The sequence below is a fragment of the Gopherus evgoodei genome, chromosome 18 (genome assembly GCF_007399415.2).
Source record: "Gopherus evgoodei ecotype Sinaloan lineage chromosome 18, rGopEvg1_v1.p, whole genome shotgun sequence".
Classification (NCBI taxonomy): Eukaryota; Metazoa; Chordata; order Testudines; family Testudinidae; genus Gopherus; species Gopherus evgoodei.
In genome coordinates this window covers 95,874-122,663 of record NC_044339.1, presented here as the reverse complement: position 1 = coordinate 122,663, position 26,790 = coordinate 95,874, and the positions used below count along the sequence as shown (strand labels likewise).

General features: G+C 48.0%; 1 protein-coding gene across 6 annotated transcripts in view; it reads left to right on the top strand.

Annotated features, from left to right (window-relative positions):
• HP1BP3 (heterochromatin protein 1 binding protein 3) overlaps nt 1-26,790 on the top strand; it is a 95,794-nt gene that overhangs the window by 64,635 nt on the left and 4,369 nt on the right. For all 6 annotated transcript variants that reach the window (XM_030537701.1, XM_030537700.1, XM_030537697.1 and 3 more), the window contains 3 exons: nt 2,133-2,287; nt 10,506-10,596; nt 11,399-11,558. In XM_030537701.1, coding sequence (XP_030393561.1) covers nt 2,133-2,287; nt 10,506-10,596; nt 11,399-11,558 — 406 coding nt within the window. The remainder of the gene's footprint in view (nt 1-2,132; nt 2,288-10,505; nt 10,597-11,398; nt 11,559-26,790) is intronic.

The window sequence follows — 26,790 nt, the reverse complement described above, 5'->3', positions numbered from 1 at the left end:
GGTCACGTGACCTGATGTATACCTTCCCACCAGTCCCACTGATCGGCCCATGGCCCTCTTGAAGATCAAGAAGGACAAGGCATAAATCATTATGATCACCCCGGCTTGACCACGCCAGCATTGGTTCAGCAGCCTCATGGACTTAGCAGTGGCAGCCCCGTGGGCACTTCCCAGCTGCTCAGACCCACTCTCTCACAGTCACTGACCATTACTGCACCCAAACTTCACCTTTCAGCATGGTTGCTGATTGGCTGAATCCCAAGAAGCAAGTCTGCTCTAGTCAGGAGTAGAAGGTCCTCTTGGAAAGCAGAAAACCCTCTACCAGGGCGACATACCTGGCAAAGTGGAAGCGCTTTTTCTGCTGGGCGTTGGAATGGAATATCTCTCTAATCCAGTCATCTCTACAATCCATCCTAAGTTATCTGCTTCACTTAAAGCACCAGGGCCTGCCTTGTTAATCGATGATATGGCCAGTAAGTGTACCTTCAGCCTTCCACCCTCGTGTCCAGGGTAGATCGGTATTCTCACATGAGATGATGATGATCAGGTTCCTGAAAGGCTTATTCCAGACCCAATTCCCCAGTGGGATCTCAACCCAATTGTCCCTAGACTCACTGGCTCTCCCTTCGAACCTCTGGCTTCCTTCTCCTTTTCACATTTGTCATGGAAGATTGTGTTCCTTGTAACTATTACCTCAGTGAGGTGAGTCTCCAAGGTTAAAGCTCTGGTGTCTGAGCTCTCATATGCAGTGTTCTACAAGGACAAGATCCAACTGCTTCCCCATCCAGCATTCCTGTGTGTGATGTTGCAATTCCATGTGAACCAGGATATCTTCCTCCCCATGTTCTGTTCAAATCCTCATGTGTCCAAAGAGGAGAGGCCGCTGCACATCCTAGATATCAGGTGTGCCCAGGCTTTCTACCTGTAGCGCACCAAGCCCTTCCGGTGTCTTCTCAGAGGATTTCGGCCTGGATCACTACCTGCATCCATATTTGCCACCCATTATGCCCTCAGTTGGCGGCATAGGTGCAGGCATGGACCAATGGACACTGCTATTGAAGAATTTCCAGTCCCGGGTGCACATTGCATGCCCACTCTAAATACCTATAGAGCAGGGGTCAGCAACCAGTTGATCGCGATCGACTAGTCGATCCTGAAGACTCTCTCCCAGTCAATTTGCGATCTCTGGTGCTGCATCGGGTCTGCCACTAAGGTAGGCTCCCTTCCTGCCCCAGCCCCCCGCCGCTCCCAGAAGTGGCCAGCAGCCCTACAGGCCTCCGTGGCCTTGGGGGAAGTGTGGGGGCAGGAGTCTCCGCACGCTACTCCTGCCTGCAAGCACTGCCCTGCAGCTCCCATTGGGGAACTGTGGCCAATGGGAGTTGTGGGGAGCAGTCCCTGCAGAGAGAGGCAGCATGCGGAGCTACATGCCCCCTCCTGAGGGGCAGCAGGGGTGCGTTGGCCCATTCCGGTAGTGGGGAGGGGCTGGGACCACCCGAGGTAAGTACCGCCTCCTTCAGTGGGCAGGTTCTGAATGGCTCTGCACCATTAGGACCAGGAGTAGCATAAATACAGCAGGACCAGCATTTGTCTTCCACCACCCAACCTGCAGCCTCCCGGAGCCAGCAGCCCGTGTCCCCTCATGCACCCCAAGTCCCTGCCCCAGCCCTGAGCCCCCTCCCAGAGCCAGCACCTCATACCCCCTCCTGCACCCCAACACTCTTCACCAGCCCAGAGCCCCCTCCTGCACCCATACTCCCTCCCAGAGCTTGCACCCCTCACGCCCTCCTGCACCCCAGCCCTGGGCTCAGCCTGGAGCTCCCTCCCACACTGTGAACCCTTCAGCCCCAGCCCAGAGCCCGTACCCCCTCCCAAACCCCACCCTCTGCCCCAGCCTGCTGAAAGTGATTGGGGGAGAGGGGATGGAGTGAACGGGGAAGGGGCGAGGTAGATCCTGGGTTGCCCTTAAATTCAAAAAGTGATCTTGGGCGTGTAAGGTTGGAGACCACTGCCATAGAGACTACACATCTTGCAGAACTCCAGTTACTGTAAGTAACTTTTGTTTCAACAACGAGGCCATCCTACAGCCCTAGTCCTGTTCTGATTTTAGATATATTTTGAAAAATATATTTCAGAGAAGTACCTCCACATCCACTCCAGAGCAGCAAGTCAAGCTAGAAGACATCCTTCCGTTGGCATTCACCCGCCTTTGTGAACCTAAGGAAGCTTCATACAGCCTGATCAAAAAATATGTGTCTCAATATTACCCCAAACTCAAGGTGGATGTAAGGTAGGTGCAAGTGGTACATTTTGGTAACGAGTGTCTCTCTCTGTTTTTGAAACACTAATTTCCATTGGTTTTCCCTTGTCTGCTCTGTTAAAGAGACTGTAGATGGCATTTTTAGCTCAACCTTGTAATATCCTCCTAGAAGCAGAGAATAAAATGCTTTTTCCTGTGACTTTTTTTTTTCTTTGTGACCCGTATGAAACTCTTGATCCCTAAGGTAGCATTGTTCATATTGCACATCCACCAGTAACATAAATGTAATCCCTTTAGTTTTGGGGATTTGGATATTTACGAGTTCTTATTCGAGTGATTGCTCATATCCATTCCAGTTAGGTGTGTGTGCCGCACGTGCACATTCGTCAGAAAACTTTTACCCTAGCAACTCGGTGGGCCGGCAGGTTGCCCCCCTAGAGTGGCGCCATCATGGTGCTCGATATATACCCCTGCCGGCCCACCCGCTCCTCAGTTCCTTCTTACCGCCCGTGTCGGTCGTTGGAACAGTGGAGCGCGGCTTAGCTGACCTCCACTTCCCTAGCTACTCGTAGTTCTCGTATATAGTTATGCAGTTATAATCCTTTTATATATATATTTGTATAGTTATACGTTTTTTCTTTGCTAACATAGTTAGTTTAGTAATAGTTAGCGGGGTTCAGGAAGTAGCCCCTTCCCTGCACCCTGTGCCGGAGCCCATGCACGGCTCACCGGGTTTTAAAATGGGCTCAGCCTGCCAGAAGCCGATGCCGAAGGGAGATCCACACGACTCCTGTTTGAAGTGCCTCAGGGAATCACACTTGACAGCTAAGTGCCCCATTTGCAAGGCTTTTAAGCCAAGAACAAAAAGGAGCGGGACTTTCACTTACCCCTCCACCTTTGGCACCGAGCGATGATCAAGCGGCTGGCAGAAGCGCCTCCTCGGCACCGGACCCCGCCAGTACTGCCAAGGCCTTTCGACACCGGCCATTGCCGGCACCGAAGTCGACTCGGCACCGCTCCCTCCCTTTGAGATCGAGAGAGCCTGCAATTCCTGCTGGTGCCTGACGACTCCCCGGCACGCGCCGTGGTTGAGCCCCCTGCTCCTGCTGCTTCCGTGCCACCTGCATCGCAGCCAGAGAGCTCGTCTAAGTCGGATTGCCCGGCACCTGCAGAGACACTGAGGACATCGGCACCGTCGATACCAGTCCCCCAGGGCCATTGAATCCAGTGCCTGACAGCTCCCCGGCACGCGCCGTGGTAGAGCTTACTGCTCCCGCTGCTTCTGTGCCAACTGCACCGCAGCCAGAGAGCTCGTCTAAGTCGGATCGCCTGGCACCGACACCTGCTGAGGCACCGACGACGTCGGCACCGTCGATCCCGGCCCCACAAGGGCCGTCGAATCCGGTGCCTGACGGCTCCCCGGCACGCGCCGTGGTTGAGCTTACTGCTCCTGCTGCTTCCGTGCCGACTGCACCGCAGCCAGAGAGCTCGTCTAAGTCGGATCGCCCGGCACCGACACCTACCGAAGCTCTGACGACCTCAGTACCGTCGATCCCGGTCCCACAAGGGCCGTCGAATCCAGTGCCTGACAGCTCCCTAGTATGCACTGTGGTTGAGCCTGCTGTTCCCTCCACGCCGGAGACATTGCCAATGGCAAGGGATCTCATTGCCATGACAGAGTCAATGCTGCCTGACCCTAGCACCGCCGGTGCGGGTAATACAATGACCGTCCTCTGTCAGCACAGCAGAGCAGCACCGTTCATGATCACGGTCCCGCAGACGCTCCAGGTCCCGTCGGCACACCCGACACCACTTGCAGTCCCGGTGCTGTTTTCCTCATCGGTACTGGTCGCACTCGCTGCACCGGTCGGTATCCCGTTCGCCGACCCGCTACTATCGGCACCGTTCCGACTCCCGGCACCGCGCCAGGTACCGTGACACCCATAGCCTCTCCCCGAGCCTTGAGATCTCGGTTGACCTCCCGGCACCGTTCTGGTTGCAGGTCTGGATCTCGTTCCAGGTACCGGTACGCCTCCCGGTGCCGAGTTGGGCAAGGTCCGATAGAGTCAGAGACTCTGCCCATGCCTTCTTTTAGTACCTCCATGGCCATCCAGACACGCATCCGTGTCATCCCACTTATGCTCAGGACCATGATTCTGATACGCCCCCCAACAACCTGAGGTGGAGGAGGTCCCAGAGGTAGAGGACCCGGTATGCGGCCCTCTAAGGGGTACGACTACTCGTCTGTCCGCTCTCCTCTCTGCTCACTAGTCTTTCAGTCTGTTAAGGAGAGGTATTGGTATGGCCAGCGGGCGCCAGCCCCGAAACCGAAGGAGGTTTGGCGAATGAACCTACTTGGCCACCAGGTGTACTCTGCAAAGTCCCTGCAGCTCTGGGTAGCAAAGCAACAAGCCTTGCTTAGCTGCTATAATTATAGCACCTGGGTGAAGGTAGTTTAGTTTATGGAGTTTCTCCCACAAAACTCCCGCCAAGAGTTTGCTGCCGTCTTGGAGGACGGGGGAAAAAGGTACCCAGAGCGTCCCTCCAGGCCTCGTTGGACGCAGCAGACTCAGCAGCCAGGACTCTGGCCTTTGGTGTCGCCATGAGGTGCATCTCATGGCTTCAGGTTTCAAACCTCTGGCCGGAGCTGCAGTATGCCATTCAAGATTTACCCTTTGTTGGTAAAGGCCTCTTCGCGGCAAAGACAGCCCCAGGCTGCGAAGCCTGATGGACAATAGGGTCCTAATGCGCTCTCTCAGCATGCATATGCCAGCGACCAAACGCAGGCCTTTCTGTCCCCAGCCGCCATACTCTGTGCCTAGCCAGAGACAGGACTTTGGCAAACGGCGAGGCCAAGGTGGTCGCAGACGAACATCAGGACCCCTAAAGAGCCAAGGTCAAGGTCCCTCGCAATTACCACTGGGACCAAAGACGAACCTTCCAAGGTGCGCCTGAGGGCGGTGTACCAGTCACAGGCCGGGATCCCAATCCCGCTTTCTCCTGGCGTGGCCCCAGTTAATTTCAGATCGCTGGGTCCTGCGCACGGTGGAGCATAGATACCACCTCTAATTTGTTCCAGCCCTGTCCCCCTTCAGGGACCCCTCTCACGAGCAGTTCCTCGTACAAGAGGTGCAGACGCCGACTGACGAAAGGGGCAAGGGGGTTTACTCCCGTTATGCCCTAGTCCCCCACTCGAACAGAGGTCTCAGACCTTCCTAGTCCTGCGCAGACTCAACCAGTTAGGATAAGGTTGAAGTTCCGCACGGTATCCCTGGGAACCATTATTCCATCCTTGCCTCCTGGGGGCTACTATGCCGCCCTCGATATGAAGGACGCATACTTTCGCAACGCCATCTTCCCTCCGCACAGGAGATACCTCCGCTTTCTAGCCAACCATCAGTACTTCTGGTTTACGGCCATAGTCGCCGCCTACCTTCGCTGATGTCGCATATGCGTTTTTCCATATCTGGACGATTCGCTTATCCGAGGAGACTCCGAGACACAAACCACTCAGCACGTGGACATCGTCACGGTCTTATTCACAGGTCTGGGCCTGATGATTACTATAGAGAAATCCACTCTGGTTCCCACGCAGAGGTTGGACTTCCTAGGGGCTATCCTGGTCTCCGACCTAGCCGGAGCCTGCTTATCACAACTGCGGTTTTAGGCGATGGCAACAATCATCTGAGGTCTGCAGACTTTCCCAGCGACCTTGGCTCGTACTTCTCTCAGTCTCCTGGGTCCATGGCTGCCCGCAAGTTTGTAACCAAACACGCCAAGCTCCGCCTCCGTCCTCTCCAAGTCCGGCTCACCTCGGCGTACCACCCGGACAGGGAGCCAATGGTCATGGTAGTCACCGTTCCCTCGAGCACCTTAGGCTCCCTAGAGTGGTGGCTAACTCCCTCCCTGGTGTGGGCAGGGATGTGGTTCCATCTGCCCCAGCCCTCACTGCCCCTGACGACGGACGCGTCATCTCTCTGCTCGAGTGCTCATGGTCACCTCCGAGCTTAAGGCCTTTGGTCTTCTCGGGAGCTGGCATTCCACATCAATTCCCCCAAAATGAGAGTAGTCCGCGTGGCGTGCCAGGGGTTCCAGCGGCAGCTGCAAGGCCATGGTATCTCGGTGTTTACAGCCAACACAACGGCCATGTGCTTCATAAATAACCAGGGAGGGACATGGTCCTCCCCCCTTTTGTCAGGAGGCCATCCATTTCTGGGACTTTTGCATGGCCCACTCGATGGAGCTGGTGACATCCTTTCTCCCAGGCGTTCGGAACGTCTTGGCGCTTTGACTCAGCAGGTCTTTCCTGTCTTACGAGTGGTCACTCTGCCCCATGTGAGGCGTTCTGCTTTCCAGAAGTTGAGATTTTTCCTCATATAGACCTGTTCGCTCACCGCGAGAGCAGAAAATGCCAGATGTTCTGCTCCTTCCAAGGTCTCTCCTCGGGATCAATCTTGGACGCATTCCTGATGCCGTGGAAAGGCCAACTCCTTTATGCCTTCCCACTGTTCCCACTGGTTCATTAGGTCCTACTCAAACTCCGCAGGGGCAGAGCGCGCATCATCATGATCACTCCAGTGTGGTCCAGGCAGCACTGATATACCACGTTGCTCGGCCTGTCAATAACCAACCCAATTACCCTGCCACCCCACCCAGACCTCATCACTCAGGGCCACGACAGGTTTCGTCACCGGGACCTGCAGCCTCTTCTCCTCACGGTGTGGCTGCTGCGTAACTGAGCCGGGGTGACAGGAAGCCTTCCATCTGGTCAACATACCGGGCCGAGTGGAAGCGTTTCTTCTACAGGTGCAATACGCTCGATCTTGCTCGTACTGAGGTCTCGATCCCCTCTATTTGGCCTGCCTCTGGCCTTCAGCGGCAGGACCTGGCAGTATCATCGCTGAGGGTACACTCGGCAGCCATCTCTACCTTCCAGCCAGGCTAAGGTGGACATTCCGTGTTCTCACACTCTATGGGTTCGAGGTCCCTCAAGGGCTTGGAGTGCTTGCACCCTTGGGTGCGCCGCCCAGCCCCAACCTGGGACCTCAACCTAGTTTTAACCAGACTTATGTCTCCCCCATTTGAGCCGTTCGCGACTGGCCCTCTGCTATACCTGTCTTGGACGACAACTTTCCTCGTAGCTGTTACATCGGCCAGACGGGTCTCCGAGCTCAGAGCTCTTACGGTGGTTCTGCCGTACACTAGGTTTCACAAAGACAAGGTGCAGTTATGACCGCACCCGGCTTTCCTCCCTAAGGTGGTTTCGGCCTTTCATGTTACCCACAGCTCAACGCAATGGGCGCAACAATTGCACTCCCTGGACATCTGTGGAGTGCTCGCATTTATATTGCGCTGACAGAACCATTTCGTAAGGTGCCCCAGCTCTGTCACGGTAGCAGACCAAAGGGAAGGCTTGCTTGTTTTCCTCTCAGAGGATCTCATCTTGGGTGATGGCGTACATCTGCACTTGTTATGATTTGGCTCATATTTCCCCAAGCCACATCACCATGCATTCTACCAGGGCTCAGGCTTCATCTGCCGCCTTGCTGGCTCGTGTTCCTACCCACAAGATCTGTCGCGCAGCTCCATTGGTCCTCGGTCCATACCTTTGCTTCGCAGTATGCCCTGGTTCAACAGTCAAGAGATGCTGTAGCCTCTGGCTCAGCAGTTTTCATTCTGCCACATTTCACTCCGACCCCACCGCCTACGTAAGGCTTGGGTTCACCTAACTGGAATGGATATGAGCAATCACTCGAAGAAGAAAAGACGGTTACTCACCTTTGTAACTGTTGTTCTTCGAGATGTGTTGCTCATATCCATTCCACACCCGCCCTCCTTCCCCACTGTCGGAGTAGCCGGCAAGAAGGAACTGAGGAGCGGGTGGGCCGGCAGGCGTATATATCGAGCACCATGATGGCGCCACTCTAGGGGGCGACCTGCCGGCCCACCGAGTTGCTAGGGTAAAAGTTTTCCGATGAATGTGCACGCGCGGCGCGCACACCTAACTGGAATGGATATGAGCAACACATCTCGAAGAACAACAGTTACAAAGGTGAGTAACCGTCTTTTTCCTCTTGGCATCTTATTCCACTTCCTTTTTTATGCTTTAAAAGGCACACAGCCTGCCAGCTAGTTCACCTGTGTGGGTGGTTTCAAAAAATGTGATGTTATGTACAGTCTTTTAATTTGTGAACATAAAGAGCCTTCTGTCCATTGACTGATTGGTGGGTAAGTCATCCACCTTGTCCTGTCAACAAATTTGCTTTAAACTTGAGTCAAACTTTTAAATTGAAACATGAAATTTGATTTTTTTCTGGATAAATTGTAGAACCAGAAGACAACGTCAATTCACCTTTAAATAATGTCCATTACTCCTTGCTCATGTCACTTGCTGATAGTTACTCTCATGCCCTGGGTAAAGTATTAGAATTGCTAACATAGTTCCTATTTTTAAGAAAGGGAAAAAACGTGATCTGAGTAACTATAGGCCTGTTAATTTGAGATCTGTAGTATGTAAGGTCTTGGAAAAAATTTTGAAGGAGGAAGTAGTTAAGGGCATTGAGGTCAATGGTAATTGAGACAAAATACAACATGGTTTTACAAAAGATAGATCATGCCAAACCAACCTGATCTCCTTCTTTGAGAAGATAACACATTTTTTAAACAAAGGAAATGCAGTGGATCTAATTTACCTCGATTTCAGTAAGGTATTTGATACTGTTCCACATGGGGAATTATTAGTTAAATTGGAAAAGATGGGGATCAATATGAAAACTGAAAGGTGGATAAGGAACTGGTTAAAGGGGAGACTACAATGGGTCGTACTGAAAGGTGAACTGTCAGGCTTGAAGGAGGTTACTAGTGGAGTTCCTCAGGGATCAGTTTTGGGACCAATCTTTTTATTACTGTCCTTGGCACAAAAAGCGGGAATGTGCTAATAAAGTTTGCGGATGACACAAAATTGGGAGGTATTGCTAACACAGAGAAGGACCGGGATATCATACAGGAAGATCTGGATGACCTTGTAAACTGGAGTACTAGTAATAGGATGAAATTTAATAGTGAAAAGTGCAAGGTCATGCATTTAGGGATTAATAACAAGAATTTTAGTTATAAATTGGGAACACATCATTTGGAAGTAACAGAGGAGGAAAAGGACCTCGGAGTATTGGTTGATCACAGGACGACTATGAGCCGCCAATGTGATATGGCTGTTAAAAAGCTAATGCAGTTTTAGGATGCATCAGGCGAGGTATTTCCAGCAAAGATAAGGAGATGTTAGTACCGTTATATAAGACACTGGTGAGACCTCATCTGGAATACTGTGTGCAATTCTGGTCTCCCTTGTTTTAAGAAGGATGAATTCAAACTGGAACAGGTTCAGAGATGGGTTACTACGATGATCTGAGGAATGGAAAACCTGCCTTATGAAAGGAGACTCAAAGAGCTTGGCTTGTTTAGCCTAGCCAAAAGAAGGTTATGGGGGGATGTGCTTGCTCTTTATAAATATATCAGAGGGATTAATATTAGGGAGGGAGAGGAATTATTTAAGCTTAGTACCAATGTAGACACAAGAAGGAATGGGTATAAACTGGACACTAGGAAGTTTAGACTTGAAATTAGACAACTGTTTCTAATGGTTAGAGGAGTGAAGTTTTGGAACAGCCTTCCAAGTGGAGTAGTAGGGGCAAAAGACATATCTGGCTTTAAGACTAAGCTTGATAAGTTTAGGTGGGGGGGATGGTATGATGAGAGAGCCTGATTTTGGCAATTTAGCAATTGATGTTTGTTTATCGGCAGGTAAGTATACCCAGTGGTCTGTGAGGGGATGTTAGATGGGTTAGGATCTGAGTTACTACAGAGAATTCTTTCCCAGGTGCTGGCTGGTGAGTCTTGCCCACGTGCTCAGGGTTTAACTGATCGCCATATTTGGGGTCGGGAAGGAATCTTCCTCCAGGGCAGATTGGCAGAGGCCCTGGAGGTTTTTTGCCTTCCTCTGCAGCATGGGGAGAATCCTTTGCTGGAGGATTCTCTGCAGCTTGAGGTTTTCAAGCCACAATTTGAAGACTTCAGTAACTCAGACATAGGTTAGGGGTTTCTTATAGAAGTGGATGTGTGAGATTCTGTGGCCTGTATTGTGCAGGAGGTCAGACTAGATGATCATAATGGTCCCTTCTGACCTTCAAGTCTATGAGTCTGAGTCATCTCTCCACCTCCCCTTTAAAGTTATATTGCCCATTTTTTGCAGACCCCAGCTGTTGAAGAATGCCCTGCAGAGAGCAGTAGAGAAGGGCCAGTTAGAGCAGATCACAGGCAAAGGAGCTTCTGGAACATTCCAGGTAAGAGGCCAGAGTTAGTCTTACTTTACCTTCTGTTGTTGTTTATACCATACATAATCCTTCTATTTTCTCCCCCCATCTGATTTTATTGGGCTGCAACCTTGTCTAGCAGCCTATCAAATAGGATTCACATGCAGCAGTTCTCAGATGGTGGAATATTCGCATTCTTAGATTGGTCTGCTGTGTTGGAGCTGGACACCTAGCTATTCTTGCTGAGATTTATAGCCTGTTTGTTGTCAGTAGTGCTCCACATACTGCTTCAGCTCTGACTCACTAGAGTGATGAGTAAGGTGGTCGAGTAAATTTTTGGTTTGGGTTGGTTTTTATTTTTTTTAACATAAATACTTTTGCTGGGTGTGTGCATCTGTCCCATCCATGGCAGAGACATAAGGAAGACTAAAGCCAATGGCGATCTGGTCTGTGGGATGGAGGAAGGTCATAGCATGTTAATTTGCCTGTGGTGTTAGTTTCTTCAGCTCAATATAAATCGTAGGGCTGGAAGGGACCTCGAGAGGTCATCTAGTCCAGTTCCTTGCACTCAGTACAGTACTGAGTATATTAAAAAATATATCTACTTTGCATGTTGGAGATAGGACAGTGGCTCCAATAAACAGCATTTCTGGCCAATTGACTAAAAAAAAAAATCTGTCTTTTCCTTGTGGGTGGGAAGGAAGTATTCCCTGTGCAACGTTTTAATGTAAAACGTATCTGTGCTAATGCACCTGGTGCAGAGGAGTCTTATCCCGAGCTGGTTTGGGAGAATTTTGTCTTGATTGCTTTTCTCTTCCTCCTTGGAAAGTAGCTGAAGAAATCAGGGGAGAAGCCCCTACTTGGTGGGAGTCTGATGGAAGATGCCATCCTGTCTGCTATTGCTGCCATGAATGAACCGAAGACTTGCTCCACCACAGCTCTGAAGAAGTATGTCCTGGAGAACCACCCAGGGACCAACTCCAACTTCCAGGGTATGACTCCAAATCTACATAGCTGTTAGTTTCACTGAGACTAAGTGAGGAGTCCCAAAAGCCACAGAATTCTCTGTAGTCCCTGTTAAAAATGTACTGTTTTACTTACCAGAGGCCAGGCAGCTGGTGAGCACTATCCTGTGTGAAAGAAGCACACTACAGAGATTCCCAGGATTTTAAAGTCCCATTATGTCCATTGAGTTCCAAGGTTTATAGCAGCCTGGTCCATCTCTGAACCATAATGGATTCTTGGGTCATCTTGCTCTAAAGCCCATTTCTAGAGGAGGAAAATAGTTTATTAAAGCAGTCTTAATCTAGAGAGTCCATTCTTATTTGTCTTAAGCCAGTTAAATTGATCTTTTTTGACAGTCCTGTGGTACCTTATAGACTAACAGACGTATTGGAGCATAAGCTTTCGTGGGTGAATATCCACTTCGTCAGATGAATGTAGTGGAAATTTCCAGAGGCAGGTATAAATATGCAAGCAAGAATCAGTCTTGATTATACCTGCCTCTGGAAATTTCCACTACATTCATCTGACGAAGTGGGTATTCACCCATGAAAGCTTATGCTCCAGTACGTCTGTTAGTCTATAAGGTGCCACAGGACTCTGTCGCTTCTTACAGATCCAGACTAACACGGCTACCCCTCTGATACTTGATCTTTTTTGTTACTTCTGGAAAAATTCTTGGAGACTATAGCTCAACAAAATAAATTCAGTTCCAAATTTACTTCCTACCCGGAGATGTTGCACAATCCTAGCCCTTGAAGCACCCATGCCCCATCTTGAGCAGTTGGCTTGTTTGTGCTTCCCCCACTTCTCCCTATTTTATAATCTTAAGTCAGATAGATAACTGCTTGAGGAAGAGACTGTGTGTTAGTTGTATTTGAAAGAGGCATAGCATATCTTGGTTGCCAGAAACAAAATAAATATCTTTCCATGGGATATTATAATTTGATTGTGACTTGTAAACCATTCTGTATTAAGAGTAGTGGTGATGCCTTAGGGACTCAAAGGTAGATTTCTTTTCTAACCATTCACTTGCAGAGGAACTATAGTATGTGGTGTTGATCTGAGCACTTCTGGACAGTGTGATTGTTTCACCTGTGCTGGCAGTCATATGAAGCAGATGTCAACTCACTGCCAGACCCAGAAGCAAATCTCCAGGCACATTAGCATTTTTGGTTCTTTGTTTCAAAATTTTTGTGATGCTTGGTGTCTTCTTGTAATGCTTACAGGAGACAAGGCCATGGATAGCACAGCCCATCTTGTACATCTGCATCAGCATAATCAAATCTTTGATTCAGGGCTCTCTGATCCATAAGAGGGCCTAGCAATGAGGACAAAAGGGGATTGACTAAGGCGACTGTTCTTGTCATTCAGAGATCATGATGTCAGGTTCTTTTTCAAGTAGTGTCCTATGGGTGTTCCACTGTAGGTATGCTTGCGTCCCTGTGCTGCTGAGCAGCGAACAATCCACTGCCTTTTCAGTTCCTTCCTTCCTTCCATCTGTGGCAGTTGCTGGAACACTCATATCTCTTGCTCAGCAAGTGATCCCAGTAGTGGTAGTCTTCCTGTAAATAGATTGTAGATAAGTGTAAATACTTAGTTAGCATAAGTATAGTAGTAGTTTAGTTTTCTGGTAAGCACCTGCCCTTTGGGGCTTTCCCACCTGAGCCCCAGGACATGCTTCGGTTCCAGGACTTCAGATTGTGTGGTGTGCTACAAGCACATTCCAGTTAGTGACCCTCACAAGAGCTCTGTAAAGTGCCTTGGAAGGAGTCATATCCAAGATGAGTGCAGATCTATAGTAACTTCAAATTAATAGAGAGAGACAATTAAAATTCCTACTTATGGAGGCAGCACTCCATCCCACTTCAGAGTGGCAACCTGATCCAGCACTGAGTACTTCCTCTACCAGGAGCACGCCAACGGCCATTCAGAACACCCAGCATAGCATGGGCTCCCTGGTGATGGCCTCCTCCCGACACTGGCTTGCTTCTTCAGCACCCAAGAAGTCAGCAACAATTACACAATACCTTTTGGGGAAACAAAGAAGTCTGAACGAGGGCATTCCCCTGGAGAAACATTATGGAGAGAGTGCGAAATGTGGTGGTTCACTCTCAGTTGGGTGCAATTCAACTGGCTCCGTTAACTCTGGCCCTGGAAAGGGAGGCATTGAATCCAATACTCCCACGTAGGGTGAGCCAAGGAGGGGACACACCACTGACAGCAATATTGATGCAGATGTGTACGAGGCGGTGCAGAACCTCGTAACTCTCCCGGCACCACCTTCCTTCCAGGCCTCAGTTCAGGGGACAAGTCAGGCTCCGCAAGGGCCGGCACCACAGGGGCAAGCCCGCGATAATGGCAAGGCACCACCCCCCATCCCGCTCATAGTCAGGAGACTTAGCAGCAAGGCCACGCTCACGTCACTGGTGTCGCATCTCCATTGCGGCAGGATTATTTGGTTCCATGGCGTGGCACTGCCCTGGTTGCCTAGAAGCAGGTCCTCAGTTTCCGAATTGCAGGTGGAATCATATGCCTTGTGAGGGACTGGACCCCAGGCAGATCAGAGACTCTGCATTGATATGGCCTAAGTGGATGATGTGAACCCCTTGGCTGCACATGGTCCAGGGCTCCCATGGGGGACATTCATTCTCTGCACTCTCTTGAGACGAGGGCGTCCCCATTGGAAAGAGGATCTGTTCCTGGTGCAGAAATCGAGGACACTCAAGCCACACTGGCAGGAGACCCACCAAGACCAGAGGAGGTACAGGCACCAGTGGCAGTCCAGGCCACTTTCTCATCTTCTGACAAGGTATGGATGGGTGTGGCCATAGTCCCGATGCAGGATGACACCAGGAGCTCCTGTATCAGATGGCTCAGAACCTTAACTTTCACATGGAGGAGATCGCTGAGTCAGCCCTGGCTTTAGTAGACATTTTGACTTCAGGGCCAGGAAGAGTTGCCTTGCCCGTGAACAAGGCCATCCTACAGCTTATAAGAGTGTTGTGTCAGACCACAGCCTCCGTCCAGCCTATGGCCAAATGGGTGGAAAGGAAGTATTTCATCTCCCATAAGGATTATGAACATCTGTACGCTCATGCTCCACTGGGCTCCTTGTTTGTCAGTGCCAATAAGAAGGAGAGGTAACAGCAGCAGGATCCATCACGAAGGCTAAAGAGGAGGCCAAAAAGCTGGACTTCCTTGGGAGGAAAATTTACTCCACGGGGGCCTCCAGCTAAGAATTGCAAGTCACCAGGCTCTATTTAGTCATTACAATTTTAATTCCTGGTCGGTTATTGAGAAATTCAAAGAACTCCTGCCATCTGAATAGGGCAGAGTTTACGGCCATGGCAGAAGAGGACAGGGCCATAGCCCTCCAAGTGGTCCTAGACGGTGCAGATGCAGCAGCCCAGGTGATGACCACCGGAGTTGTAATGAGGAAAAGTTCCTGGCTGCAGTTGTTGGGCCTCCCCTATGAAGTCCAGCAGACAGTTCAGGACCTCCTGTTTGAAGGGTGATCCTTCCTTATTTCCCGAACAAACGGATGCCTGGCTGCATAGCCTAAAAGAAATCATTGGGCCTCCACAGTTTGACCCCATCCCAGAAATACTATAAGCTGCAGCCCATGGGCTGTTTTTTACCAGTCCCACCAGAGGCAAGACTTTTTTAGCAGAGGAGGAATAGGGTTTCAGGAAAAGACAAGCCCCTCACTTCTCTGTGGCCTCAACATCTGCACCCGCAAAACAACCACTAGGCAATAAGCAAAACTTTTGAGGGTGCACTCAAAAATGGTGCACCAGACCAGAACCTGGATCTTACCCCTATGTTTGTGGACTGTTTTTTTGTCCTACTTTTATCAGGTGTGGGGCAACATCACACAGTGCTTTGCACAGTAATAGTGTGATACACGATGCAGTTTATTTTCTCCCCTCCTTCCAACCCCGCTACCCCATCCCTCTTCAGGGACCCTTCTCATGAAAATCTCCTGGCCCAGGAGGTGCAGTCACCTCTAAGGGTGAGGAGTGAAGGAGCTAAGAGGCAAGGGGTTTACTCCTATTACTTCCTGATCCCAAAATCTAACAGGCATCTCAGGCCTATCTTAGACCTCAGAAACCTCAACAAGTTCTTAAAGAAATTGAAGTTCCTCATGGTCTCCCTGGCCTCGATTATTCCTTCCTAAGATCCGGGGGACTGGTGTGCCCCCCTCAACCTAAAAGATGTATACTTCCATATAGCTATCTTCTGAGGGCACAGAAGATACCTTCAGTTTGTGATAAACCATAACCACTATCAATCAGTTCAAGTTCTACCCTTCAGCCTATCAGCAGCTCCAAGAGTTTTCCCAAAAATGCATGGTGGTGGTGGCAGCCTTCCTCAGGAGGAGAGAGGTGCAGGTCTATCATTATCTGGATGACTGGCGGGTAAGCAGTTGGTCCAAGGTACTAGTGGAACAACATGTGGACTTCATAGTGTCTACTTTCAAGAGCCTGGGACTCCTGATCAGCAAACAGAAGTCCACCTTCACGCTGTCCAGAGGACAGAAGTCCTCGAGGTGAATTGGGCAAGGCCTCACTACCACAGTGCCACTTAAGGGCCCTCTCAGCTCTTACACAAAGCCCGAAAGCGTGCTCCACCGCCACAACAAAGAATTGTCTAAAGCTCCTGGGGAATATGGCCTTCTGCACATATATGGTGCAGCATGCATGTCTCAGACTCCACCCTCTCCAACTGTGACTGGCATCAGTATACGTACCAGGTGGTCACCAGCTAGACAGAGTAGTTACTCTTCCTCTGACTCTCGAAGCCCTTCAGTGGTGGCAGGATAAAGGCATACTGTGTGCCGACATTTCCTTTGCAAGACCCACACCTTCAGTAGAACTGGTCACAGATGCCTCGGTTATGGGCTGAGCACCCCAGCTGGGGTCTCTTAGGACACAGGGTCGCTGGACACCAGAGGAGTTGCACCAGCAGATAACAACAGGGAACTAGGGGCAGTGCACCTTGCTTGCCAAATATTCTGCCTCAAGCTCCGAGACAGATGTTTGTCCGTCCTCATAGACAACACCACAGCAATGTTCTGTGTAAACAACAATGGGAAGCCCGATCCTCTCACCTCTACCGTGAAGTGTTGAAACTCTCGGACTATTGCTTAGCCCACTCCATTCACCCAGAGGCTGCTTATCTTCCAGGCTCTCAGAATGGGCTAGCAGAGTACCTGAACCTTAAAACCTTCACCAGTCATCACAAGTGGTCTCTCTAACCTCCATCCTGGAGGCTGTTTTCTGGAAGTGGGGATTTCCCCGGGTGGACCTGTTTGCAATTGGAAGCAACAGGAAATGCCCCCAGTTCTGCTCATATCTGGGGCACAGCCTGGGCGTTCTCTCGGATTCCTTCTGTCTGCCGTGGGGTTGGGGGGAGCAGACTCCTTTACACCTTTTCCTCCCACACCCCTCATCCACAAGATGGTCCTCAGGGTCAAAAGAGGCAAATCGTACACATAATTCTCATAGGGCCGACGTGGCCACACTGGCATTGGTTCACAACGTTGCTGAACCTCTCGATAGATACCCTAATCAGTCTTCCACTGTGGCCAGATCTTATCTCCAGGACCACGGCCACCCACTCCACCCAAATCTGAAATTCCTGTATCTGACAGCTTGGCATCTTTGTGTCTGAGCGAAACAAAACTGGGATGCTTGGGCACTGGTTCACGCAGTCCTTATGGGCAGTAAACCATTCTGGTTGATTGCTTTCTATCTAGCAAAGTGTAAGAGGTTCTCACTCTGGACACTTCAGAAAGGGAGTCCCTCCCTTGGAGGCCACACTCCCCTTTATCCTGGACTACTTGCTCCACCTGAAGGGGGAAGGTCTTACAGTATCTTCCATCAGAGTCCACTTAGCTGCAGTCTCAGCATTCCCTCCTACCAGTGAACGGCAGTGTTATAAACATACAGCTAAGAGTAGCATAAAACCCCTCCTTTACCTGTAAGGGGTTAAGAAGCTCAAATAACCTAGTTGGCACCTAACCAGAAGGACCAATGGGGAAAGAAGATACTTTCAAATCAGGGTGGGTGGAGGGGGGCATTTGTGCTCTTTTTTTGTGTTCCCACTTGAGACCGAGAGAGACCAAGCAAGTAATCCTGCTCCTACTGAAATGATGCATCTAAAATTCCAGAAACTGTAAGTAACAGCAAGGAAATGTTAGATTATCTTTTGTTTTAGTTGTGAATTTTCCCTGTGCTAAGATGGAGGTTTATTCCTGTTTTATTTACTTTAAAGTTAAGCCTACAGGGGAATCCTCTGTGCTTTAAGTCTTTTTATTACCCTGTAAAATTACCTTCCATCCTGATTTTTACAGCACTGCTTCTTTTGTCCTTTATTATTAAAAAAAAAAAAAAAGTTCTTTTCAGGACCTGATTGGGTTTTAGGACACTAAAAACCAAATGGTCTGGTCTGTGCTCATCTTAAAAACCAATTTGATTGGTATTCTTCTCAAACGTCTCCAGGAAAGGGGATGAAGGTGCTTGGGCGGGACATTTTGGGGAGGATAGGGCTCCAAGTGGCCCCTCCCTGAATGTCTGTTTAAATCACTTGGTGGTGGCAGCAATACTATCCAAGAACAAGGAAAGGAATTTGTGCTTTGGGGAAGTTTTTAACCTAATCTGGTGGAATATAAGCTTAGGGGGTCTTTCATGCAGGTCCCCACATCTGTACCCCGGAGTTCAGGGTGGGGAGGGAACCCTGACAGGTGATCGGTATTCTCCAACCCAGTTAGCTCTTGGTTCCTAAAGGGCTTGGAGCGCCTGTATCTGCATGTGCAGCAGTCTCTGCCTTACTGGGTTCTCAACCTGGTACTATCTTCGTTGACTGGGCTGCTGTTCGAGCCATTAGCAACATGTCCCTCTGTTAGACCTGCAGCAGGAGTCTCCCTAAAGGATAGGGGAGCAGGCAGATACTGGACACAGTGCTGGTATATAATCCACAAATACTCTTTGTTGTCTACAAAATAAACCATTCACTCCACATTCATAACCCAAGCATACTACACCAGAGTCTGAAGATCAGAACTGAAGTCCCAGTGGCCAGTCAGCATTCAGTCCAATCACAGGATGCGGGGAGCCAGCGTTACACATCTTAATCTAAACAGGGCTATGAAGTCATGAACGACTCCAAATTGTGAGTGTATCGAAAATCCTTTATAAGCCACTCCGTCACATCATCAGTTGTCTGGGCAATTTCAAAGAGACAGTTCTGGGCAAATTGCCAAAACCCGAGCTGTTTAGAAACAGTCCCAGACCAAAGTTGTTCCTCTATCCCCAGTTCTTGTTTACAACTGCAGTAGGTACATTATTATGGCAATGCCCCAATGTTATTTCTTTTCTGGTATTTCTTCATCTTTCTCATAACAAAATTATTTTTCACAAACAGCCCCTGACCGCTTAAAACCTCAAATTCTTGCTTCGGTTTTCAACACGCAACTCACATCAAGCACACTTCATCCACACTAGGCCTGTAACATATTACATGGATATATGGATTATGTATGGAGATATATTCCTGAGATAAATGCTTTGTAGAGAATTGCAGGTGTTGAGGGGAAGAGATGTTAAAGAGTGCTGGATTTCAAGTCTTAGTGTTGGGGGAGTCCTTTATTTGTGGCATTTGTGAGGGGAAAAAATTACGCATGGGGAGGATATCACATGGAGAACTAGCATTACAGTGAGTGTGTGTGTGTGGTGTTATTGTAACAATGTTTAAAACACTGCTTAAGAAGAAAAGTAAAGGGGTGGGGGAGGCACCCCAGTGGACTAAAGTTAAAGCCCCTTCTCTGTTAAAAAAGGAGATTTGTTCCATTTGGGACATGCCCTTGGATGGACGGTGCAGTGGAGCCTGGGGAAACAATTGAGACCTTAGAAAACATGTTTGAGAAATATGTACAGCTGTACAAGTCTAATGCCAGGAAAAAGCAAATGGCCGTAGTGTGGCTGTTGTAGCAGGCTGTAAAAAGGCAATTGTATGTAAGGGGGAAATCTGTTCAAAGCTACAGATGCTACAAGAGAACTCTAATACTTGCCAGGAAAACTTGTAGTGGGAAGGAAAACAGGCACGCACAGATAATGCAAACCCAATTAGACCAAATGGGGAAACACAATAGTGAATTAGAAAAGATGATGATAGGTTGGGAAAAGATTAAGGCAAATAAGGATAAATTAGAAAATCAAGTGGTGGAAATGAAGGCGTTAATTCGAGAACTGACTAAGAAAAAGGAAGAGAAGATTGTAAGTGCTTCTCACAGTTGGGGGGTGTCAGAATACCATTGCAGCATTAAAAAGAGAATTGAAAATGAAGGGACTATAAGTGGTAGCCATGTGCCAAGGAGACAACAGAGATTGAGATTTCAGTGAAAAGTGCAATGGAGACGTGGTAGGGAGAAGATCTAGGGGGTCAAAAGGAAAAGCCTCGAGAGGGGCTTTATACTAAGCTGAGGGAAGAGATAAGAAACTGGTCAGAAGAGCCTAAACCAGAAAAGACAGCTGATCTCCTTTCTATCACTGTTATCGCTGCTACAGTTAGGGATGCAGTGGGGGATATACAGTCAGAACAGACACACATAATTCCTGTGAGTTCATCAGACTTACAGTTGATGGCAAAGTCATTAGACCCAGTGAATATGAAAAATCTAGCTATATGGCTAGTACAGTGGGCAGAGTTAAGAGGAATAGAGAATTTAAATATGAATTAATATTATAGGTTGATCAGGGCAGCTACCACTAGAGAGGCAGTAGATTGAGTGAAAAAGGCTTTGGACAGGCAGCCAGAAGCACACCGGCTGATACTGCAGTTTATTATGTTGTTAGGGAAAGAGAGAGGTCAAAGACACATGAAAGTGCTATCCAGTGCAGACTACATGAAGCCTGGGGATTCGCCTAGGGATTACCTGTTAAGTAGAATAACACTGGGGTTATTGGCTGGAGAAATACAACTGGTGACTAACCCCAGGACAGAGGTTGCCAGACACATCATAGCTGATTCTTTAATGTCAGTTTATTTGAATCAGAGGGAATTTTGGAATGATGCGTTTGAGGGATTGGAGAGGAATTTATTAGCAATGTCTACTAATTTGGTGAACCAAGCAGCCCAGGACAAGGGGTTAATTGTTATGGATGCACTGGATAATGTGCCATGGAATGATGAAAGGTAGAAGGATTGAAACCCAGAGTACCCTTTGTTGAAGCAATAACATATTCAAATAAGAGTGCTTATAGATCAGGATTCCGTGAGAGAGAGGCTGTGGTAGAGGATGCAATAATCAGAATGAGTCCCAGAAGGGAGTAGATGTGATTTGAAATATTGCTTGGAGGTATTTGAAATTGAGGGGAGTAAATATGGATCAGTGGAATGGGAGACATACTGATGAATTAATCAAAGAAATGCAAAGGATGGAAGAAGAAATGTCTAAGGAGCAGAAAAGAGTTGCAGCTGTGCAAGTTGAGGATTCAGAGAAACCTATAGGGGAAGCCCCGATGACAAGTTGCTCCCACAGCAAATGGGTCCCCAGGAGTGGGAGATAACTAGATTAAGATGGGACTCAAACGGGAGCCTAGAATAACTGTCATTGTGGGAAATAATGGACCCAAAGATGACCTATTGGATAGCAGGGCTGGTGTAAATATTGTAAATAGAAGTTGTGATTTGACTTGATATGTGTCTGAAACCATTACAACAGCATCCTTTATTGGGGAAGGAGTGACAGGAAAGATAGATCATTCAGTAGAAATACTTATACCCAAAGAGAGTGGGGGATTTTTGTTGTAAAGAACAAATGCTAGAGATAAATCAGGCAGCTGAGCCACTAATATTAGGGACTCTTTTTTTTTTTTTTTTAAAGAGGAATTGGTTGGTTTTGGATTTAACTAACTGAGTTCTGTGGCGTGTGCCTGGCTCAACAGAAGGCAGCCTGACAGCAGGGTACACTCCAAGACTATATGCTGCAGAAGCAATGGAAGAGATTACACTGAATCGACTGGTATGTGGATAAAGGAGTTTCCTGATAGATGGACTAAGAAAAAGCAGAATGTGGTAAAATTGTGGGAGAATGAGTGAAACCGCAGAGACAGTATAAATATTCTGTGCAAAGCAGAGGCAGGAATTGAAAAAATAGTTGAATCATAAGAACAACAGGGAGTGATTTGAAAAGGGGAATTCTGCATACCGTAGCCCAATTTGGCCTGTACTAAAAGCTTCAGGGGATTGGAGATTTGACGGTGGATTTTAGACAAATTAATAAAGATCCCCCGCAACATCTCTTCTCCCCCCTACCACCACCATGGCACCAATGATAGCAGATCTGCCTCAAATGATGGCATGAATACAGGGGGGCCCTAAATGGGTTTTCTTTTATAGATTTGGAAAATTGTTTTTTTGCCATTCCACTGCACCCTGATCCTTGGGCCTGCTTTGCATTTACCTTTAAGGGACAATAGTACTTATTCAGAAGAATCCCCCAAGGTGTACGTTGTGCCCTGTCTATTGCCCACCAACATGTCATGCTAATGCTGGATCAGTTATCCAAAGAGGATTGGGAAAATGTCACCTCATATGTAGATGACCTATTAGTTTGGGGGGAACACTGAGGCGGAGGTGACTAAAAGGGTGTTGAGACTCAGCCTTAAAACCTGTTTCCTAGATAATAAGAAAAAGCCCAATTAGTGCAAAGGAGGATGAATTATTTGGAGGTGATCCTAGGGGAGCAAGGAATTCAGATAGATCAATAAAAGGTGAAGTCATTGTTGAATTTATCCAGGCCAGAGGACTCTCATGCATTGAGGGTAATGTTAGGAGGGTTTAAATATTTAAGGAAACACATTTGGAATTTTGCCATTATAACTGGACCCTTGTGGCGTTATTGAAAGAAAGTAGAATGGGAGTGGGGACCCCGAACAAGAAGAAGCTTTCTGTGATTTAAAACAAGCTCTGGTACAGGCTCCAGGATTGAAATTCCCTGAGATAAACCAGTTGTTGGTGATTAAATTTGCAGCGACCCAACAAGGACTTACAGCAGTGTTGATGCAAGAAATGGACAAGGGGAAGTCAATACTGATTGCCTATGAATCTAGAAGGTTAAGCCCCACAGAGCAGCAGAACTGCTGCTTAGCCAGTCAGATAGCACTGTCATAAATTGATGAGGCGCCAGGTCGCCCTCCGTTTGTGCAGAGGTGATGAGACTACGGAACTGGTGCATCTCCCATGACATCACACTATCAGCAGCCTGCCTTCCAAGCACACATCCAGTTGCAAGTACTCCTACAACCATGAGTGGGAGCTAGATCCAGTAGTACTTCATGATCCATTCAGGTGATGGATGCTGACCACAGACCTATTTGTCATTTACGTGAACAAGAAATGTCCACTGAACAAGAAATGTCCACACTACTGCTCCAGAGCAGGGATAGAACAACACACTCTGAGTGGTGCTCTCCTCCTCCCCTGTCTGGGAATCTCCGTGCCTTTCCTTCCTTTCCTCTACTGTCAAAAGTCCTGCTGAAATAAAGAGATGGCGTGATCAATCTTGCTCCTGGCCAAGACAGACCTGGCACCCTTACCTGTCACAGCTTGTGACGTGCCTGCCGATCCCTCTCCCATTCCTCCTCTCACAGAACGGAGGACGTACCCTACATCCCAATCTTTGGATTTTCTGGCGCTGGCTCAGGGCATGGCTCCTACTTGGTTCCAACACCAAAAAAGCTCCTGTTCAAAGGAGATGCAAGAGGTATTACACAGTCCTCAACATGACGTATTTATCTGCAAAAGTAGTCCAGGTTTTGGATTTGGTGTACTTCCCAACAAATTTCCCTGATATCATCAGCTCTTCCACATATCTTAGATTATGCATTGACCCTAAAAAGATCAGAGAGCCCACCCAGTGGCTGTAGCAGCCTTCCACCAACCAGTAGAGGGATACTCACTGCTGTTGCATCCGATCACTTCCTCAATTTCTTACTCCCATGTGGGACCTAAACCTGGTATTGAAAGGATTGACTAGGCCTCCCTTCATACCCATGGCTATCTGTTTGTTTGCATGTCTCTCAGTGAAAACAGTCTTCCTGATAGTGATTACCTTGGCTAGGAGAATAGGAGAAATAGCAGCTCTGATGGCACATCCATCCTACACTGCATTGTTTTGGGACAAGGTTATGTTCAGACCACACCTGAAATTCACTGCCATAGTAGACTCCCCATTTCATGTGAATCGGTTGATTCACCTTCCAACCTTTTACCCCAAGCCTCACCAAAACAACAGAGATGCTACACAACACACTCTAGATGCCAGGAGAGCCTTAGCCTTCTACCTAGACAGGACAAAAGTTTTCAGGAAGTCCCCCTAGATTTTTTTTCTCTCCATTGCAGAAAGATCCAAAGACTCAGCAATATTAGCGCAAAGACTGTCCAAGTAGATCCTGAACTACATCAGACAATGTTATCAAGTTCACTATATAACCCCTCCAGATACTACTTGTACACACTCCATAAGGTCAATCTTCATCTCTCATTTTCTTCAAGAATGTCCCTATCTCAGAGATCTGTAGTGCGACAACATGGGCATCAGTCCACACTTTCAGAGAACATTTATGCAGTCGCTGGGAACTCCACCCCCAATGGCATCTTTGACTCCACAGTACTGTCATTTTTAACTGACCTTACTCCAAAGTCTTAGCCCTCCAATGGGGATACTGCTTGGGAGTCACCTACAGTGGAGTAGCCTTAGGGACACTACTAGAAAAAATAATACAGGGATTGGCAACTTTTGGCACGCAGCTCGACAGGGTAAGCACCTTGCCAGGCTGGGACAGTTTATTTACCTGCCGCATCCGCAGATTCGGCCAATCGCGGCTCCCACTGCCCGCGGTTCGCTGCTCCATGCTAGTGGGAGCTGCGGGAAGTGGCTTGGGCCCAGGGATGTGCTGGCCACCGCTTCCCACCACCCCCCATTGGCCTGGAATGGCAGTTGGGAGCTGCAATCGGCCCAACCTGCGGGCATGGCAGGTAAACAAATCGGTCCGGCCTGCCAGGGTACTTACCATGGCGAGCCACTTGCCAAAGGTTGCCGATCCCTGAAATAGTAGTTACTCACCTTGTGCCATAACAATGATTCATTGAGATGTGGCCCCCTATGAGTGCTCCACAACCCACCCTACTCCCCTCTACTTGGAGTTCTTGTCAGTCACTGTCGTAGAAAAGGAAATGAGGGGGTTAGACCACACATGCTGACTAACCTCATGGTAGGGCATGAGAGGAGACCAGCGTATGTGCGGGCCTAACAGACACTGCTGCCCAAGTTCTCCAACCTGCAACGCATGGACACAAGCACATTTACAGTGGAGTACCCATAGGGGGACACAAATTGAAGAACCATTGTTACTGCACACAGTGAGTAACTTCATCTTTTGACCCATGACTCGGCTTGAATTTCTGCTGTGGGAAGAATATCCAGGCTAGTCTAATATGTATTTAGCACTGGCATTATTTGCTTTTAGAGCATTGCTGTAGGAAATTTTAACTCTGGTTGATAAGGCGTACATAATCAATCTATCCCCAGTGCCTGAGAACATTTGATCATTGCTTGCAGATGTATGATATCTGTTTGCTACTGGTCATATGTGGAAACATTTCAGCATGCCATCTGTTAACTTACATCCCCTACCACTAGGTGGAAATATCTGTAATGATCTCACTCTCTTTCTGGACTATCCAGAGCGGGAGACCCGAGGAAATGTAGAAGCAGACAGGGAGTTATGTTAGGAGTTCTGTGCTCTGCCATGGTTTTCATTTTGGTCCTTGCACTCCTTTCGCTGCCCCGGTTTAAAAATAGCCTTATGAGACATATTATAAAACTAGGTGTTTTTTCTTTTAAATAATTATTTTGGACTCTTGCGCATCTAACATGGACAAAGCTAATAGTTTAATGGAAATGAGCCATTCAGTTAATAAAGCCAGCTCTTTAAGTGCTATTTTTAATTAAAACTATTCAGTGGGAATGGTCTGTAGTCTGATAAAAGGATGGCTTAGTCCCAAATGATTTTGTTACAGTGAAATGTTCTCTCTCTAAAACCCCACTTCCGCAATATTGTGGAAGCTGGATGGAGTGAATACCTTTCCATTTATTATGCTTACTAAACAGTATATTCCTTTTTATGCTATTTTTCTTTCCCTTCCCCACCTGAGTCTCTCTTCTGAATCTGCTAGATGAAAAGGCTCTTTCCTGTCTGTCAGTGGTTTGGAGGGAAGTTAACATATGGAAATGTTCCATCATAATTGAAACTGAAAACTGTCTCATGACAAACTGTTGAACCAGCTGTGCTCGTCTCCTATCTGCCAGAGAGGCAAGTTCCCTTTATATGTGCAGTAGGCTCCATCAGTGCACACAAGTGCCAAGGAAAAGACTGGAGCAAAAACATGTCTTAATTTTTTTCCTCTGGTACTTGATCCCTCAGTCTTCCCCTAGCAATTCACTGTAACAAGGTGGAGCTAAGAAGGTGCCAGATCACAACTAAGGATCTGAAAACAAAAGATAGGGAGGATGGGGAATGAAGTGTTCAAACTAAGGCAAAAATACTTCAAAGAACAATTGGAACAGAACAGAGACAAAAGGTCAGTGTACCTAAAATGAATTATGTTGTATTAGGAACATTTATAAAAGAACTGTCTCCAGTCTTAATATTTCCACCAACAAGCCTTGACAGTTAAAATCTTTCCAAAAGGAGATTAAACCAAGGCCTGGGGGGGACGTAAGATACGCAACTTCAGCTACGTAGGAATAGCGTAGCTGAAGTTGACGTATCTTATTTCGACTTACCTCCCATCCTCATGGCATGGGATTGATGGTCGCGGCTTCCCCAGTCGACTCCGCTACCACTGCTCGCACTGGTGGAGTTCCGGAGTCGACGGGAGTGCATTCGGGGATCGATATATCATGTCAAGATGAGACATGATATATTGATCCCTGATAAATCTATAGCTACCCGCCGATCCAGCAGATAGTCTGGATGTACCTAACGTTTGTTAACTGTTTATGCCCAACACTTGAAATCTACCTAATTGCCCTGTAAGTTCTACATACCGTACATATGTAGTAAACCTCTTCTAAAGCAGCTCTTTATCTGAGTCCTACACAGAAGCTGACTGCATCGAGAAGGGGACTGTATAGAATAGTGAGGTCAGGGC